At 45.3% G+C, this 19,995-nt stretch overlaps 1 protein-coding gene across 1 annotated transcript in view; it reads right to left on the reverse strand.

Moving 5' to 3' along the window:
• Positions 1-8,015: 8,015 nt before the first annotated feature.
• Positions 8,016-19,995, reverse strand: part of LOC132781568 (AP-5 complex subunit zeta-1) — a 30,555-nt gene continuing 18,575 nt past the window's right edge. The window contains exons 13-17 of the mRNA XM_067460532.1: positions 17,216-17,327; positions 14,434-14,531; positions 11,862-11,994; positions 10,653-10,867; positions 8,016-8,594 (exon numbers count right to left, since the gene is read on the reverse strand). Coding sequence (XP_067316633.1) covers positions 8,312-8,594; positions 10,653-10,867; positions 11,862-11,994; positions 14,434-14,531; positions 17,216-17,327 — 841 coding nt within the window. The 3' untranslated portion in view covers positions 8,016-8,311. The remainder of the gene's footprint in view (positions 8,595-10,652; positions 10,868-11,861; positions 11,995-14,433; positions 14,532-17,215; positions 17,328-19,995) is intronic.

Here is a 19,995-nt window from a genome sequence, read left to right on the forward strand (position 1 = left end):
AATAATTCCGAAAAATGGGTAAATTGTTTCAATTCATAATTACTCCTCACACTATTCCAGCATGGCTCGAAATTGTTTCATTTTAATACGAATTCATTCCGATTTTAGAAGCTTCCGAACCAGATCAACCAAGCCTATGGGCTTGCAAGCCACACACACACATTCGTTGGAAAGAGAGTGCGTGGTATGCAAGTCCAAAGCACCAGGGCTTGCAGCCAAGAGTCAAAAATTATGGTTAGAGTTCCTACTTTCCTTTTGTTTCGCTGATATTTCCATGCTGGACAGAGGTGTACAGTTTTGTGCCATCAGAATGAAACAAACTATATGAAAACACGAATTAAATGGCTTAAACGGTTACCGAGCCCATAACTAATACAGAGATATAATTTTTGAAGGCAGTTCCTCAAGGCTTCCAGTCAACATGTGGCCTTGGGGATAATGGGAGTTGTAATCCCCCCCCCCCAATACGTTGGTTACAGTTCCCACTTTCCTTTCGTTTCACTGATATTGGTACGAAAACACGAATTAAATGGCTTAAACAGTTACCGAGCTCATAACTAATACAGAGATATAATTTTTTTGAATGCAGCTCCTCAAGGCTTCCATTCAACATGTGGCCTTGGGGATTATGGGAGTTGTAATCCCCCCCCCCCCCAATACGTTGGTTACAGTTCCCACTTTCCTTTCGTTTCATTGATATTTCCATGCTGGAGGGAGGTGTACCATTTTGTGCCATCAAACTGTACGAAAACACAAATTAAATGGCTTAAACGGTTACCGAGCTCATAACTAATACAGAGATATAATTTTTTTGAATGCAGCTCCTCAAGGCTTCCATTCAACATGTGGCCTTGGGGATTATGGAAGTTGTAACCCCCCCCCCCCCCCAAAATACGTTGGTTACAGTTCCCACTTTCCTTTCGTTTCACTGATATTTCCATGCTGGAGGGAGGTGTACCATTTTGTGCCATCAAACTGTACGAAAACACGAATTAAATGGCTTAAACTGTTACCGAGCCCATAACTAATACAGAGATATAATTTTTTTGAATGCAGCTCCTCAAGGCTTCCATTCAACATGTGGCCTTGGGGATTATGGGAGTTGTAATCCCCCCCCCCCAAATACGTTGCTTACAGTTCCCACTTTCCTTTCGTTTCACTGATATTTCCGTGCCGAACGGGGGTGTGCCGTTTTGTGCCATCTGAATGAAACGAAAACACGAATTAAATGGCTTAAACGGTTACCGAGCCCATAACTAATACAGAGATATAATTTTTTTGAATGCAGCTCCTCAAGGCTTGCATTCAACATGTGGCCTTGGGGATTATGGGAGTTGTAATCCCCCCCAATACATTGATTGTATGAAAACATGATTTAAATGGCTTAAACTGTTACCGAGCCCATAACTAATACAGAGATTTTTTTTTTTGAATGCAGCTCCTCAAGGCTTGCATTCAACATGTGGCCTTGGGGATTATGGGAGTTGTAATCCCCCCCCCCCCAATACATTGGTTACAGTTCCCACTTTCCTTTCGTTTCACTGATATTTTCATGCTGGAGGGAGGTGTACCATTTTGTGCCATCAAACTGTACGAAAACACGAATTAAATGGCTTAAATGGTTACCGAGCCCATAACTAATACAGAGATATAATTTTTTGAAGGCAGTTCCTCAAGGCTTCCAGTCAACATGTGGCCTTGGGGATTATGGGAGTTGTAATCTCCCCCCCCCCCAAAATGTTGGTTACAGTTCCCACTTTCCTTTCGTTTCACTGATATTTCCGTGCCGAAGGGAGGTGTACCATTTTGTGCCATCAAACTGTACGAAAACACGAATTAAATGGCTTAAACGGTTACCGAGCTCATAACTAATACAGAGATATAATTTTTTTGAATGCAGCTCCTCAAGGCTTCCAGTCAACATGTGGCCTTGGGGATTATGGAAGTTGTAATCCCCTCCCTCCCCAATACGTTGGTTACAGTTCCCACTTTCCTTTCGTTTCATTGATATTTCCATGCTGGAGGGAGGTGTACCATTTTGTGCCATCAAACTGTACGAAAACACAAATTAAATGGCTTAAACGGTTACCGAGCTCATAACTAATACAGAGATATAATTTTTTTGAATGCAGCTCCTCAAGGCTTCCATTCAACATGTGGCCTTGGGGATTATGGAAGTTGTAACCCCCCCCCCCCCCCAAAATACGTTGGTTACAGTTCCCACTTTCCTTTCGTTTCACTGATATTTCCATGCTGGAGGGAGGTGTACCATTTTGTGCCATCAAACTGTACGAAAACACGAATTAAATGGCTTAAACTGTTACCGAGCCCATAACTAATACAGAGATATAATTTTTTTGAATGCAGCTCCTCAAGGCTTCCATTCAACATGTGGCCTTGGGGATTATGGGAGTTGTAATCCCCCCCCCCCCCAAATACGTTGCTTACAGTTCCCACTTTCCTTTCGTTTCACTGATATTTCCGTGCCGAACGGGGGTGTGCCGTTTTGTGCCATCTGAATGAAACGAAAACACGAATTAAATGGCTTAAACGGTTACCGAGCCCATAACTAATACAGAGATATAATTTTTTTGAATGCAGCTCCTCAAGGCTTGCATTCAACATGTGGCCTTGGGGATTATGGGAGTTGTAATCCCCCCCAATACATTGATTGTATGAAAACATGATTTAAATGGCTTAAACTGTTACCGAGCCCATAACTAATACAGAGATTTTTTTTTTGAATGCAGCTCCTCAAGGCTTGCATTCAACATGTGGCCTTGGGGATTATGGGAGTTGTAATCCCCCCCCCCAATACATTGGTTACAGTTCCCACTTTCCTTTCGTTTCACTGATATTTTCATGCTGGAGGGAGGTGTACCATTTTGTGCCATCAAACTGTACGAAAACACGAATTAAATGGCTTAAATGGTTACCGAGCCCATAACTAATACAGAGATATAATTTTTTGAAGGCAGTTCCTCAAGGCTTCCAGTCAACATGTGGCCTTGGGGATTATGGGAGTTGTAATCCTCCCCCCCCCCCAAGTACATTGGTTACAGTTCCCACTTTCCTTTCGTTTCACTGATATTTCTGTGCTCAAGGGGGGTGTGCCGTTTTGTGCCATCAGAATGAAACGAAAACACGAATTAAACAGCTGAAACGGTTACCGGGCCCATAACTAAAACAGAGATCTATCTATCTATCGGAATGGGAATTATGGGAGTTGTAATCCCCCCCCCCCAAAGTACATTGAGTTCCTATCTCTGAATATATGGCAGACTCTGGAGCAACAAGAATGCCTGGCCTACAGATATCACTACTGGTTGAAATTAACTTGTTCCACTTGCATATTGCTACAATGCACCAGGTCTCAAAGAGAAAGGGAACATCTCCCAACCTTTGCCATTTTTTATCCTGAGGTACCATTGTGTTTATTTTGTCTGAGCATGAAAAGGAATGAGAGTCCAGACCCAGCCAACAGTGCTTATCACTGAACTGGGACACGGTGCCCACATGGGAGCAAAAGAAGCCTGTAAATTATATAATTGACTAGCTGTACCCGCCACGCAGAGGGACGAGAGACCAGATTGCCAATATCCGCTGGATAATGGAGAAAGGCAGGGAGTTTCAGAAAAACATCTACTTCTGCTTCATTGACTACTCTAAAGCCTTTGATTGTGTGGATCATAATAAATTGTGGCAAGTTCTTAGTGGGATGGGCATCCCAAGCCACCTTGTCTCTCTCCTGAGGAATCTGTACAAGGACCAAGTGGCAACAGTAAGAACTGACCACGGAACAACAGACTGGTTCAAGATTGGGAAAGGCGTCCGGCAAGGCTGCATCCTCTCACCCAACCTTTTTAACTTGTATGCAGAACATATCATGCGATGTGCGGGGCTGGATGAATGCAAAGCTGGGGTGAAAATTGCTGGAAGAAACATTAACAACCTCAGATATGCAGATGACACCACTCTGATGGCCGAAAGCGAGGAGGAGCTGAAGAGCCTTCTAATCAAGGTGAAAGAAGAAAGCGCAAAAGCCGGGTTGCAGCTAAACGTCAAAAAAACCAAGATTATGGCAACAAGAATGATTGACAACTGGAAAATAGAGGGAGAAATCGTGGAGGCCGTGACAGACTTTGTATTTCTAGGTGCAAAGATTACTGCAGATGCAGACTGTGGCCAGGAAATCAGAAGACGCTTACTTCTTGGGAGGAGAGCAATGTCCAGTCTCGATAAAATAGTGAAGAGTAGAGACATCAGACTGGCAACAAAGATCCGCCTAGTCAAAGCCATAGTATTCCCTGTAGTCACCTACGGATGTGAGAGCTGGACCTTAGGGAAGGCTGAGCGAAGGAAGATTGATGCTTTTGAGCTGTGGTGTTGGAGGAAAGTGCTGAGAGTGCCTTGGACTGCGAGAAGATCCAACCAGTCCATCCTCCAGGAAATAAAGCCCGACTGCTCACTGGAGGGAAAGATACTAGAGACAAAGTTGAAGTACTTTGGCCACATCATGAGGAGACAGGAAAGCCTAGAGAAGACAATTATGCTGGGGAAAGTGGAAGGCAAAAGGAAGAGGGGCCGACCAAGGGCAAGATGGATGGATGGCATCCTTGAAGTGACTGGACTGACCTTGAGGGAGCTGGGGGTGGTGACGGCCGACAGGGAGCTCTGGCGTGGGCTGGTCCATGAGGTCACGAAGAGTCGGAGACGACTGAACGAATGAACAACAACAACCCGCCACGCGTTGCTGTGGCCAACCTTCCCTCTTTCTCTTCTTCTTTCCCTCCTTCCTTCACTCCCCCTTTTCTTCCTTCCTGTCTTTCCTTCTCTTCTTCCTTCCTTCTCTGTCTCTTTCCTTCCTTCCCCCTTTTCTTTCTCTTCTTCAGTCTCTTTCCTTCTTTTTTTCCCTCCCTCTTTCTCTACATCTTCCCTCCTTCCTTCACTCCCTCTTTCCTTCCTTCTTTCTCTTGTTTCTTTCCTTCTCTCCTTCCTTCTCTAACTTTCCTTCCTTCCCTTTTTTCTTTCCCTCTGTCTTTCTCTCCCTTCTTCCTTCTCTACCTCTTTCCTTCCTTCCTTCTCTTTCCTTCCCTCCCCCTTTCTCTTCATTCCCTCTTCCTTCGCTCCCTCTTTCCTTCATTCGCTCCCTTTTTTCTTTCCTTCTCTCTTTCCTTCCTTGTCTAACTTTCCTTCCTTCCCCCTTTTTCTTTCCCTCCCTTTCTCTCCTTTCTTCCTTCTTTACCTCTTTCCTTCCTTCCTTCTCTCTTTCCTTCTTTCCTTCCCTCCCCCTTTCTCTACATTCCCCTTCCTTCGCTCCCTCTTTCCTTCATTCTTTCCCTTTTTTCTTTCCTTCTCTAACTTTCCTTCCTTCCCCTTTTTCTTTCCCTCCCTCTTTCTCTCCTTTCTTCCTTCTCTACCTCTTTCCTTCCTTCCTTCTCTTTCCTTCTTTCCTTCCCTCCCCCTTTCTCTTCATTCCCTCTTCCTTCGCTCCCTCTTTCCTTCATTCTTTCCTTTTTCTTTCCTTCTCTCCTTCCTTCTCTAACTTTCCTTCCTTCCCCCTTTTTCTTTCCCTCCCTCTTTCTCTCCTTTCTTCCTTTTCTACCTCTTTCTTTCCTTCTCTAACTTTCCTTCCCTTTTTCTTTCCCTCCCTCTTTCTCTCCTTTCTTCCTTCTCTACCTCTTTCCTTCCTTCCTTCTCTCTTTCCTTCTTTCCTTCCCTCCCCCTTTCTCTACATTCCCCTTCCTTCGCTCCCTCTTTCCTTCCTTCTTCCTCTTTTTTCTTTCCTTCTCTCCTTCCTTCCTTCTCTAACTTTCCTTCCTTCCCCCTTTTTCTTTCCCTCCCTCTTTCTCTCCTTTCTTCCTTCTCTACCTCTTTCCTTCCTCCCTTTTCTCTTTCCTTCTTTCCTTCCCTCCCCCTTTCTCTACATTCCCCCTTCCTTTGCTCTTTCCTTCCTTCTTTCCCTTTTTTCTTTCCTTCTCTCCTTCCTTCTCTAACTTTCCTTCCTTCCCCTTTTTCTTTCCCTCCCTCTTTCTCTCCTTTCTTACTTCTCTACCTCTTTCCTTCCTTCCTTCTCTTTCCTTCCCTCCCCCTTTCTCTTCATTCGCTCTTCCTTCGCTCCCTCTTTCCTTCATTCTTTCCCTTTTTTCTTTCCTTCTCTCCTTCCTTCCTTCTCTAACTTTCCTTCCTTCCCCTTTTCTTTCCCTCCCTCTTTCTCTCCTTTCTTCCTTCTCTACCTCTTTCCTTCCTTCCTTCTCTTTCCTTCCCTCCCCCTTTCTCTTCATTCCCTCTTCCTTCGCTCCCTCTTTCCTTCATTCTTTCCTTTTTCTTTCCTTCTCTCCTTCCTTCTCTAACTTTCCTTCCTTCCCCCTTTTTCTTTCCCTCCCTCTTTCTCTCCTTTCTTCCTTCTCTACCTCTTTCCTTCCTTCCTTCTCTCTTTCCTTCTTTCCTTCCCTCCCCCTTTCTCTACATTCCCCTTCCTTCGCTCCCTCTTTCCTTCCTTCTTCCTCTTTTTTCTTTCCTTCTCTCCTTCCTTCCTTCTCTAACTTTCCTTCCTTCCCCCTTTTTCTTTCCCTCCCTCTTTCTCTCCTTTCTTCCTTCTCTACCTCTTTCCTTCCTTCCTTTTCTCTTTCCTTCTTTCCTTCCCTCCCCCTTTCTCTACATTCCCCCTTCCTTTGCTCTTTCCTTCCTTCTTTCCCTTTTTTCTTTCCTTCTCTCCTTCCTTCTCTAACTTTCCTTCCTTCCCCTTTTTCTTTCCCTCCCTCTTTCTCTCCTTTCTTACTTCTCTACCTCTTTCCTTCCTTCCTTCTCTTTCCTTCCCTCCCCCTTTCTCTTCATTCGCTCTTCCTTCGCTCCCTCTTTCCTTCATTCTTTCCCTTTTTTCTTTCCTTCTCTCCTTCCTTCTCTAACTTTCCTTCCTTCCCCTTTTCTTTCCCTCCCTCTTTCTCTCCTTTCTTCCTTCTCTACCTCTTTCCTTCCTTCCTTCTCTTTCCTTCCCTCCCCCTTTCTCTTCATTCCCTCTTCCTTCGCTCCCTCTTTCCTTCATTCTTTCCCTTTTTTCTTTCCTTCTCTCCTTCCTTCCTTCTCTAACTTTCCTTCCTTCCCCTTTTTTCTTTCCCTCCCTTTCTCTCCTTTCTTCCTTCTTTACCTCTTTCCTTCCTTCCTTTTCTCTTTCCTTCTTTCCTTCCCTCCCCCTTTCTCTTCATTCCCTCTTCCTTCGCTCCCTCTTTCCTTCATTCTTTCCCTTTTTCTTTCCTTCTCTCCTTCCTTCCTTGTCTAACTTTCCTTCCTTCCCCCCTTTTTCCCTCCCTCTTTCTCTCCTTTCTTCCTTCTTTACCTCTTTCCTTCCTTCCTTTTCTCTTTCCTTCTTTCCTTCCCTCCCCCTTTCTCTACATTCCCCCTTCCTTCGCTCCCTCTTTCCTTCCTTCTTTCCCTTTTTTCTTTCCTTCTCTCTTTCCTTCCTTGTCTAACTTTCCTTCCTTCCCCCTTTTTCTTTCCCTCCCTCTTTCTCTCCTTTCTTCCTTCTTTACCTCTTTCCTTCCTTCCTTTTCTCTTTCCTTCTTTCCTTCCCTCCCCCTTTCTCTACATTCCCCCTTCCTTCGCTCCCTCTTTCCTTCCTTCTTTCCCTTTTTTCTTTCCTTCTCTCCTTCCTTCCTTCTCTAACTTTCCTTCCTTCTCCTTTTTCTTTCCCTCCCTCTTTCTCTCCTTTCTTCCTTTTCTACCTCTTTCTTTCCTTCTCTCTTTGCTTCCATGCTTCCTTCTCCTTTTCCTTCTCTCTCTCTCTCTTTCTTTCTTTCTTTCTTTTTTCCCCCTCCCCTTCCCTCTCTCTTTCTTCCTTTTTTCTGTATTGTCATGTAGCTTTTGTCATTTAGCTTTTGGGGGCTTTTTAATTCCCTTCTGCTGTGTTTTTCAGTGTTTTTATGAGTGAAGGACATACATTGGGTTGTTAGGTGTCTTGTGTCCAAATTTGGTGTCAATTCCCCCAGTGGTTTTTGAGTTCTGTTAATATCACAAACGAACATTACATTTTTATTTATATAGATTAATTAAAGAACAAGACCTGCCTGGGACACACCAGGTATCCAGGAACTCAGCAAGCTCTGTCTCCGCCAAACCAAACAAATGGATAATCCAATCTGTTTGGAGAACGGAAATGGTTCACTTTAACCAAACTGGCTTCTTTGCACCATTCACAAAGCTGTCCTTCTCTTGATCAATCCAGCTCATGTCCAAATGCAGACTGCTAAGATATATACCCACTAAAACCAAGAATCTTGAATGTAGCAGACTGAAAGGCACAGGTTTTCCTGCCTCAACCAGGAACGGAGCCAGCTCCTCTTCCTTCTCCTCCTTCCAAAAGTCGAGTAGTTGTCTTCATGGCAAGCGGCAAGGAAGTGTGTGTGTCCTGATGAAAGCGAGGGCTGGAGACTTCCGCTGATGGGGTCAGCACAAACTGAGCCACGCTGGGCATTTTCAGCAAGTTCATCAACTCAGTGGCTCGGGTCAGGATCGCTTCGGCATCGTCAGCAGTGTAGGTGGAGACAACCGCCGGGCTTTGGACAAACGTCCGCAGCTTGGACAAGAAGAGGGAGACCCTGTGCGGAGATTTCAAAAAACAGTGGGCCCTGCATGAGTAGATGGTGGGTATGTAAGGCAACAACAATTTGGAGCAATGTCTAGGACTCCACGCAACCAAAACCTGGGGTTCTTTCTGCAAAACATTGCAAGTGAAGCAATGTCTAGGACTCCACGCAACCAAGACCTGGGGTTCTTTCTGCAAGACTTTGCAAGTGGAGCAATGTCTAGGACTCCACGCAACCAAGACCTGGGGTTCTTTCTGCAAGACTTTGCAAGTGGAGCAATGTCTAGGACTCCACGCAACCAAGACCTGGGGTTCATTCTGCAAGACTTTGCAAGTGGAGCAATGTCTAGGACTCCACGCAACCAAGACCTGGGGTTCATTCTGCAAGACTTTGCAAGTGAAGCAATGTCTAGGACTCCACGCAACCAAGACCTGGGGTTCTTTCTGCAAGACTTTGCAAGTGGAGCAATGTCTAGGACTCCACGCAACCAAGACCTGGGGTTCTTTCTGCAAGACTTTGCAAGTGGAGCAATGTCTAGGACTCCACGCAACCAAGACCTGGGGTTCATTCTGCAAGACTTTGCAAGTGGAGCAATGCCTAGGTCTCCACGCAACCAAGACCTGGGGTTCTTTCTGCAAGACTTTGCAAGTGGAGCAATGTCTAGGACTCCACGCAACCAAGACCTGGGGTTCTTTCTGCAAGACTTTGCAAGTGGAGCAATGTCTAGGACTCCACGCAACCAAGACCTGGGGTTCTTTCTGCAAGACTTTGCAAGTGGAGCAATGTCTAGGACTCCACGCAACCAAGACCTGGGGTTCTTTCTGCAAGACTTTGCAAGTGGAGCAATGTCTAGGACTCCACGCAACCAAGACCTGGGGTTCTTTCTGCAAGACTTTGCAAAGCAGCATGGGAATTGGCTTCAATTTACCTTTCAATTGAATTGAAACTACAATTGTAATGTACTATTACTATAGTGGACTGGATGGTTCCTAGGTTTGCTCCTATTACTGCAGACCAAAAGGTCAGCAGTTCGAATCCAGGGAGCAGGGTGAGCTCCCGCTGTTAGGCCCAGCTTCTGCCAACCTAGCAGTCCGAAAACAGACAAACGTGAGTAGATCAATAGGTACCGCTCCTGCAGGAAGGTAACAGCACTCTATGCAGTCATGCCAGCCACGTGACCTTGGAGGCGTCTACGAACAACGCCGGCTCTTGCTTTGAAAAGGAGATGAGCGCCAACCCCCAGAGTCAGACACGATTGGGCTTAATGTCAAGGGGAAACCTTTCCCTCTACCTTTACCATCATATCATCATCTTATATGTCATTGCCAGATTGCTTTTGCCTCCTTGGTCACCCTGCTCTGGGAAGGTAACAACGCTCCATGCAGTCATGCCAGCCACATGACCTTGGAGGTGTCTACGAACAACGCTGGCTCTTTGCTTTGAAATGGAGACGAGCATCATCCCACAGAGTTGGGCACGACTAGACTTAATGTCAGGGGAAATCTTTACCTTTGAATTGAATTGAAACTACACTTGTAATATACTAGTATTATAATAGTGGTTTACTATTACTGTATGTGGCCGGCATGTAGTCATGCTGGCCACACGACCTTGGAGGTGTCTACGGACAACGCCGGCTCTTCGGCTTAGAAATGGAGATGAGCACTACCCCTCCTCCCCAGAGTTGGACACAACTGGACTTAATGTCTGTGACTGGGCAACTTTTTGAGTCTGGACTCCAACTCCCATCATCCTACGATTGGCAGAATCCAGCCTTCTCAGATCTAGTTCAGGGTGGGCAGCTTGTGGAACTCCACACATTTTTGGACTCTTTCAGCATACCCCATTAGTCTAGCCCAGGCATGGGCAAACTTTGGCCCTCCAGGTGTTTTGGACTTCAACTCCCACAATTCCTAGCAGCCTACCGCCTTCTAGGAATTGTGGAAGTCCAAAAGACCTGGAGGGCCAAAGTTTGCCCATGCCTGGGCTAGCCAATGATTATGGATAATAATATGAGTCACACCCTACTGAAAGCCATCCTGGCTCTTCTCTGATGGCCACATTTCTCACCTTGGGATCAGGTCCTGGCTGCGTGAGGCGAGTTTGGCCAGGGCGGTCATCAGCACAGCAATGATGCGGGGAGAGTACTTTGGGACGGTGGCCGAAGGGCGCAGCTGGGTGATCTCAAAGAGCATGGCCTCCAGAACTTCAAAGAACTTGTTGATCTGCTCGGCTGTGCACCTCTTGTCGTGGAAGACTGACACGTATTCACCAATGGCCCACACCTGTAAGAAGACGTGACACTGAGAAAAGAGGCGAACACAATTCCATACTACCATGCCAGCAACACTCGTAAACAAAACAAAACAAAACAAAACAAAACAAAACAAAACAAAACAAAACAAAACAAAACAAAACAAAACAAAACAAAACAAAACAGCAAATGTTCATCAGGTGCTCTGCTAAGGCTGATTTCTCTGGTTGAAGTAGTCTGCAGTGCCTTTCATGTTCCTTGATTCGTGTCTGGGCAATGCTGCGTTTGGGGGTCCCTATGTAGACTTCTTGTCCACAGCTGCATAGGACACGGTTGACTCCTGCAGAAGTGAGAGGATCCCTCTTGTCCTTTGCTGAACGTAGCATTTGTTGGATAGCAGAGCACCTGATGAACCAACCTGGACACAGCGTTTTATTTGAGAACACAGAAATGCTGGACCACTCTCACAACCACCACGTCAGACTACACAGAGAAGCCATTGAAATACACAAGCATGTGGACAATTTCAACAGAAAGGAGGAAACCATGAAGATGAACAAAATCTGGCTAGCAGTATTTAAAAAAACTCTAAAATTACAACAGCACAACAACAGAGAGGAAACAAACAAGGACATCTAATCACCTCTCAACAAAAGTTTGCTCTAGGCAATGTCAGGCCATCAAATGCTAATCAAGGTGGTCAGTTGAAACATTCCCACCTAGCTCCAGCAGACAAGAGTCCTTTGTCTCACCCTGGTCATTCCACAGATATATGAACCCCTTTTCCTAGTTCCAACAGACCTCACAACCTCTGAGGATGCTTGCCATAGATGCAGGCAAAACGTCAGGAGAGAATGCCTCTAGGACATGGCCATATAGCCCGAAAAAACCTACAACAACCCAGTGATTCTGGCCATGAAAGCCTTCGACAATACAAATTGGAAATTTAAAAATAGATTTCACTTAAGCAGGATGTCAACATGTATGGAAACAAGGAAAAGGGGTATATGCAGGTTGATCTTTACCACATGGGTGAAGATATCCTCTTTGTTCTGGATGTTGGTGACTGTTCCCGAAAACTCCAGAAGCGGCTTAGAGAGTTCCACAACCAACGAAGGATGCAGCTTGCACAGAACAGGCAACTGGGAGCTCATCACTCTGTCAATTAAACAAGGGTGGTTTTAGGATCAAGAAAAGAGCTTTGGCCTATATTTCCTTCCTTCCAACTCCTAAGCTAACCTTTTGCTTTGGGAGGCAATAAATGTTTTGGTGTTGGATGCCATCTCCCAGACCTTGAACCAATATCTGACAGCTGTGATGGAGTGGATGAGGGCTAACAGGGTGAAGCTTAATCCAGACAAGACAGAGGTCAGACCGGGTTATTGGGTGGCAACCTGTGCTCGACGGGGTTACACTCCCCCTGAGGGCGCAGGTCCGTAGCTTAGGGGTCCTCCTGGATTCATTGCTTGATGCTCAGGTGTCGGAGGTGGCTGGAAGGGCCTTTGCACAACTCAAACTTGTGCGCCACCTGCTACCATACACCGTGAAGTCTGACTTCGCCAGGGTGGCCCATGCCTTGGTTACATCCAGACTGGACTACTGCAATGCACTCTACGTGGGGCTGCCCTTGAAGATGGCCCAGAAGTTTCAATTGGAACAACGGGCAGCAGCCAGGCTCCTTACAGGAGCAAACCTATAGGGAGCATACAACACCCCTATTACAACAGCTTCATTGGATGCCGATAAGTTGCCGAGCCAAATTCAAGGTGCAGGTCATGACCTATAAAGCCCTAAACAGTTCAGGCTCCGCCTGTCTTTGCAATCGCATCTGCTTCTATGAACCGGTGCAAACTCTAAGATCTTCTGGGGAGGCCCTTCTCCTGCTCCCATCTCCATCACAAGCATGGTTGGTGGGGACAAGAGAGAGGGCCTTCTTGGTGGTGGCCCCCCACCTCTGGAATGCCCTTCCAAGGGAAATAAGACAGGCCCCATCCCTCCCCTCCTTTCGTAAGAGCTTGAAGACCTGGTGGTTTCAACAAATCTTTGAGAAGGACCAGTTCTAGCTCAGCCAAAACATTATTGAATATAGCCTTCTTTGTTGTTGTTCATTCATTCAGTCATTTCTGACTCTTCGTGACTTCATGGACCAGCCCACGCCAGAGCTCCCTATCAGCCGTCACCACCCCCAGCTCCTTCAATCCAGTCATTTCAATGGCCTTCTACTTCCTACCTATTACCCTGGCCATCCCTCTAATAGGCACTGGAAATGTGCAGCCACAGACCTGTACCTGCTATTGCTGTTAGCCTGTTATAGCACCATACTTAATTCCCGGTCCCCTCATATTTTGAGTTGGCACTAGCCCGGCCTTTTAATTGCTCTGCACAAGCAGGATTATTTTTAATATATATGTGTTATTGTGATAGTTTTTTTGCTTATGTTGTTTTGTTAATTTTATGTTATGCTGTTTACGCTGTATGTTTTGGTGATGTTGCTTGGAAACCGCCCTGAGTCCCCCTCGGGGTGATAGAGCGGTATATAAATAAAGTTTTATTATTACTAGCTATCCCCTGCCAGGCGTTGCTGTGGCCCAGTCTGGTGAGCTGGAAAATAAAGTAATGAGAAAGTGTTGGTTTCTAATATATGTAATGTCTTGATGCTTGTGGGTGAACAGAATTTCTTGCTATTTCTTTTTCAGTGTTGATGTGGAGAGTGTCTGGTTTGCCTACTCTGGAACATGCAACCTAGCATTGTCCTTCTTTATGGGTCACTTTCAGATCTATGATACTATATCTGTGTGTGTGTGAATCATATCTATCTATCTATATCTATGGCTGGATGGTTCTTTGTCAGGAGGGCTTTGATTACGTTTTCTTGCCTTGGTGAAGGGAGTTGGACTCGATGGCCTTAAGTATTTTCTGTTGATCGTGGGGGTTCTGTGTGGGGTTCAGAATGCTCTTTGATTATAGGTGAACTATAAATCCCAGTAACTACAACTCCCAAATGTCAAGGTCTATTTTCCTCAAACTCCATCTGTGTTCATATTTAGGCATATGGAGTATTCATGCCAAATTTGGTCCAGATTCATCACTGATGGAGTCCACAGTGCTCTCTGGATGGAGGTGAACTACAACTCCCAAACTCAATGCCCACCAAACCCTTCTAGTGTTTTCTGCTGGTCATGGAGTCCTGCGTGTCACGTTTGGTTCAATTTCATCATTGGCGAGGTTCAGAATGCTCTTTGATTGTAGGTGAACTATAAATCTCAGCAACTACAACTCCCAAATGACAAAATCATTTTTTTTGAGTGAAGGACATACATTGGGTTGTTAGGTGTCTTGTGTCCAAATTTGGTGTCAATTCCCCCAGTGGTTTTTGATTATGTTAATCCCACAAACGAACATTACATTTATATTTATATTTATATTTATATTTATATTTATATTTATATTTATATTTATATTTATATTTATATTTATAGATAGAGATTATGTTGCTGCCCCTACCCACATCCCAATCTTGAAGAACCATTTAATTCAGCCTCAGATGCAACCTTCTGCTTATAATTCTACACACATCTTCTTAAGCGCACTACTCACCTGTACACTTCTGTCCTGAACCCTGGAACTTCGTAAAGCTGGTCACTTCTCTCCAGCATTGCCAAGACCAGCTTGCTTGCAAGGGACCCATCTGCAAACTGGAGAAGGAGATGGCCCTTGAGATGTAACCAGCAAAGTCTGAGGATGGGGAAACCTGACAAGTTTTGTGGTGGGGCCTATTTCAGTTCACTGCTAAAACATAGAAATACCAGGCGTCTGTCTCGTCATTCTTTTGGTTTGGTTGCAGACGTACCACTATGCTAATGGGAAACATAGTTGAGTGCCTAAAGCTGTGCAAGGCCCTCACTCCCAATTTTAGTGACTGGAATATTGGATCAAGCCAATTAAGAGTAAGTAAGTGTACACAGAACTGCAGGGCAAGGCATAATTCCTGTTGCTAATACTAACTAGAACAGACTCATCGAATCTACAGGATTTGCCTATTTGGGTTGCAGTAAGTTTTTCAGGCTGTCTGGACACGGTTCAGAAGCATTCTCTCCGGACATTTCACCCACATCTATGGCAGGCATCCTCAGACGTTGTGAGGTCTGTTGGAAACTAAGTAAGTGAGGTATATATATCTGTGAAATAATGTTCAGGGTGGGAGAAAGAACCGGAACTGTGGCGCAGCTGGCTGGGAGTCAGCTGCATTAAGATCTCTACTGACTAAAAGGTCATGAGTTCGAAGCAAGCCTAGGTCGGAGTGAGCTTCCAACCAATTTGTGTAGCTTGCTGTCGACCTTTGCAGCCCAAAAGACAGTTGCATCTGTCAAGTAGGACATTTAGGTAGCCCAGGTTGAAGTGAGCTTCCGACCAATTTGTGTAGCTTGTTGTCAACTTTTGCAGCCCGAAAGACAATTGCATCTGTCAAGTAGGAAATTTATGTGGGGAGGCAAATTTAACTAATTTACGAGGCCATAAAAGTCTGCAGCAAGCATGCAAAGAATGAGGAAGTACTTCATCGGAGTCACAAATGGTCGGTGAAGGGACAGCTCTCCTGGTGGACAGAATAACCTCAAGAAAAAGCTGGAATGTTAAATTGCCTCTGTGTCTGTCTATATCTGTTGTGTGTCTATGGCATTGAATGTTTGCCATGTATATGTACATTGAAATCCACCCTGAGTCCCCTGCGGGGTGAGAAGTGTGGAATATAAATACTGTAAATAAATAAATAGTCTGTTTGAGGCAAATGTGAATGTTGCAATTGGCCACCTGCAATGCACTTGCAGCTTCAAAGCCTGGTTGCTTCCTGCAAATCAAGGAACATGAAAGCCACTGCAAACTAATTCAACCAGAGAAGTCAGCCATAGCAGAGCACCTGATGAACCAACCTGGACACAGCAGATTATTTGAGAACACAGAAATGCTGGACCACTCCAACAACCACCGCATCAGAATACACAAAGAATCTACTAAGATCCACAAGCATATGGACAACTTCAACAGAAAGGAGGAAACCATGGAAATGAACAAAATCTGGCTACCAGTATTAAAAAACTCTAAAATCAGCATAGTAAATAAAGAACAACACTTAAAAAAAACAGGGGAATTCCAGACAAGAATCAATCAGGGCCAGTTAACACCTCTCAACAAAGGATTCTTCTAGCCAGCAACCAACCAGGTCATTCAACGCTAATCAAGGTGGCCAATTGCAACATTCACACCTGCCCCCAACAGACAAAAGGTTCTTTCTCCCACCCTGGACATCATTCTACAGAGCAATACTCAAAAGGCAGGTGAATTCCACATATGAAACAATCAGGGCCAGCTAACAAAGGACCCACCAGGCAGGAAGCAGCCAAGCCTTGAAGCTGCAAGGCTATTCAATGCTAATCAAGGTGGCCAATTGCAACATTCACACTTGTCTCAAGCAGACAAGAGTTCTTTCTCCGACCCTGGACATCATTCCACAGATATATCAGCCTCAGGATGCCTGTCATAGAAACAATCAGGGCCAGCCCAACAAACGCCTCCCAACACCTTCCAACAAAGGATTCCCCCAGGCAGGAAGCAGACAAGCTTTGAAGCTACAAGGCTATTCAATGCTAATCAAGGTGATCGATTGCAACAGTCACACTTGCCTCAAGCAAACAAGAGTTCTTTCTCCCACCTTGGACATTATTCCACAGATACATAAACCCCACTTATCTACTTTCCAACAGACCTCACAAACTCTGAGGATGCCTGCCATAGATGTTGGCAAAACATCAGGAAATAATGCTTCTGGAACATGGCCAGGCAGCCCGGAAAACTCACAGCAACCCAAATAAAAAGAAGGTTGTTGTGAGGATAACATAGGATAACAAAGGTCGGAATTCTCTCAACAGACCTGTTTTAGTATTTGGCTTATTCAGGAACTGATTTGATGGGCCTGATGGGGGCTACTGAAAGAGGCATGGGCCATGATTCCACTGGGCTTCCCAAAGGAAATGCATTTGCCAACTTACACTACTCTATCCAGAGTATGAAAAATCGGAGGCACTTTAAATACTGGATGGCCAGAAGCTGGATGGCCATCTGTCAGGGGTGATTTGAATGCAATATTCCAGCTTCTTGGCAGGGGGTTGGACTGGATGGCCCATGAGGTCTCTTCCAACTCTTTGATTCTATGATTCTATGATTCTATGGATGCCATTGCCTTCGATGTTTCATACTCTGGATAGAACACAATGAATGCAGGTTGAAATGCAGCCTAGTTCCAAGCACGCACCTGCACTCTGGCATATGAACAAAGTAAACAAACAAACAAACAAATAGCAGATTCCTCCAAGAGGCAACTTACCTTGGCTACAACTCCAAAGAAGAGTTGCAGCAGGACAGGGACGCTCTCTGCACACTGCGCAACGCGAGGGGGAGTGGGCACAGACCCCAGGAGCTGGCGGACAGGAGCCAACCTGTTGGAAACACCCCAGCAGAAACTGTCATATCCTCGAGGCATCCCTGGCATTCCCCAAATGTTTCCCTCTTCCCAGAAAAAAATGAAGGGGGGGAAATTCACTTTTTCACTGCTCCTTATACAGCAAGGGTGGAAAGTCCCCCAATCAATCCTCTTTCGACATCAGTTTTGAACTTGATTTTGTGGCACTCAAAAAAGCTCACTCTTTGTAAGGTGGGCCTAGCACTGGCAGCTAAGGCAGGAATCATGGGAACTTCTAAAGGTTTTCAAACCTCCAGCAAAAGTTTGATCAGAGCAACCAAACTGTCAAACTGTCTTATTTTCTTCCTGGGGAGAAACTACACTTAAGTCTGTTATCATAGGCTTTCAGGGCCAGAATCACTGGGTTGCTGTGAGTTTTCCGGCCTGTCTAGCCATATTCCAGTAGCATTCTCTCCTGATATTTCACCCACATTTATGTCAGGCATCCTCAGAGGTTGTGTTGGAAAAGGTCTGTTGGAAAATAGGCAAGTGGGGTTTATATATCTGTGGAATGATGTCTAGGATGCAAGGAAGGACTCTTGTTTGCTTGTTTCTCTTTCTCTTTTCTCTCTTTCTTTCTTTTTCTCTTTTCCTAATTTAATATACATCTATATTTTAATGGAATCTCAAAACTGAACTCTTGTCTGCTTGAGACAAGTGTGAATGTTGCAATTGGCCACCTTGATTAGCATTTAATGGCCTTGCAGCTTCAAAGCCTGGGTGATTGCTGCCTGTGGGAATCCTTTGCTGGGAGGTGTTAGCTGGCCCTAATTGTTTCCTGTCTGGAATTCCCCTGCTTTTTAACAGCGCTCAAAAACAAATCAAGGAACATGAAAGGCACTGCAGACTAATTCAACCTGAGAAGTGAACTATAGCAGAGCCCTTGATGAACCAACCTAAACATGGAATATTATTTGAGTACACAGAAATGCTGGACCACTCTCACAACTACCATGTCAGACTACATAGAGTAGCCATTGAAATCCACAAGAAGCATGTGGGCAAGTCCAACAGAAAGGAGGAAACCATGAAAATATACAAAATATGGCTACCAGTATAAAAATATACTCTAAAATCAGGACAGTAAACAAAGAAAAACACTCAGACAGAAAACAACCAACACCTCCCAACAAAGTATTCCTCCAGGTAGCAACCAGCCAGGCTCTGAAGCTACAAAGCCATTAAATGCGAATAAAGCTGGCCAACGGCAACATCACACTTGCCTCCAACAGACAAGAGTTCTTTCTCCCACCCTGGACATTCCACAGATATATAAACCCCACTTGCCTAGTTTCCGAGAGAGCACCCAGGCTTTGAAGCTGCAAGGCCATTCAGTGCTAATCAAGGTGGCCAACTGCAACATTGACACTTTACTCAAACAGACAAATAGTTCTTTCTCCCACCCTGGACATCATTCCACAGATGTATAAACCCCACTTGCCTAGTTTCCAAAAGAGCAGTCAGGCTTTGAAGCTGCAAGGCCATTCATTGCTAAATGCAACATTCACACCTGCCTCAAACAGACAAAGAGTTATTTCTCCCACCCTGGACATCATTCCACAGGTATATAAACCTCATTTGCCTAGTTTCCAAGAGCTCACAACCTCTGAGGATGCATGCCACAGATGGGGTTGAAATGTCAGGAGGGAATGTTAGAACCTCTGGCATAGTTGTGGGCCAAACATCAGAAGAGAATGCTTCTGGAACATGACCATACAGCCCAGAAAATTCACAGCAACCTGATGAACACTGAACTGATTTGTTTGGGGACTAGCTGTGGACCCGACATCCAGCAGCAGAAGAGCTTGGTCGGTAGAGAACATCAGTGGGAAAAATGGTGAAAAGACCTGACCCTCCCACCATTTTTCCTGTTGTTGTTTTGTAGTGATCCAGATCCTCTTCTGATCTAGCTACTCTCTTTCCCCTCGCTTTTAGTCACTCATCCATCTAGGTAACAGTCGATTATATTACATTTCTAACAGAACAAAGCAAAAAAACAGACAAAATACAACATTTGTGAGTTTGGTAGTTGATTAAATTTCCTTTGACCAGTATCTGGCCCCTTGGAGTGCCTCTGGTGTTGCTGCAAGAAGGTCCTCCCTTGTGCATGTGGCAGGGCTCAGGTTGCATTGCAGCAGGTGGTCAGTGGTTTGCTCTTCTGCACACTCGCATGTCAAGGATTCCACTTTGTGGCCCCATTTCTCAAGGTTGGCTCTGCATCTCGTGGTGCCAGAGCGCAGTCTGTTCAGTGCCTTCCAAGTCGCCCAGTCCTCTGTGTGCCCAGGGGGGAGTCTCTCATTGGGTATCAGCCATTGGTTGAGGATCTGGGTTTGAGCCTGCCACTTTTGGACTCTCGCTTGCTGAGGTGTTCCAGCGAGTGTCTCTGTAGATCTTAGAAAACTATTTCTAGATTTAAGTCGTTGGCGTGCTGGCTGATACCCAAACAGGGGATGAGCTGGAAATGTCTCTGCCTTGGTCCTTTCACTATTGGATGCTACTTCCCGGCGGATATCAGGTGGTGCAATACCGGCTAAGCAATGTAATTTCTCCAGTGGTGTAGGGCGCAGACACCCCGTGATAATGCGGCATGTCTCATTAAGAGCCACATCCACTGTTTTAGTGTGGTGAGATGTGTTCCACACTGG

This window comes from Anolis sagrei, chromosome X, assembly GCF_037176765.1.
Source record: "Anolis sagrei isolate rAnoSag1 chromosome X, rAnoSag1.mat, whole genome shotgun sequence".
In the NCBI taxonomy this organism is placed as follows: Eukaryota; Metazoa; Chordata; class Lepidosauria; order Squamata; family Dactyloidae; genus Anolis; species Anolis sagrei.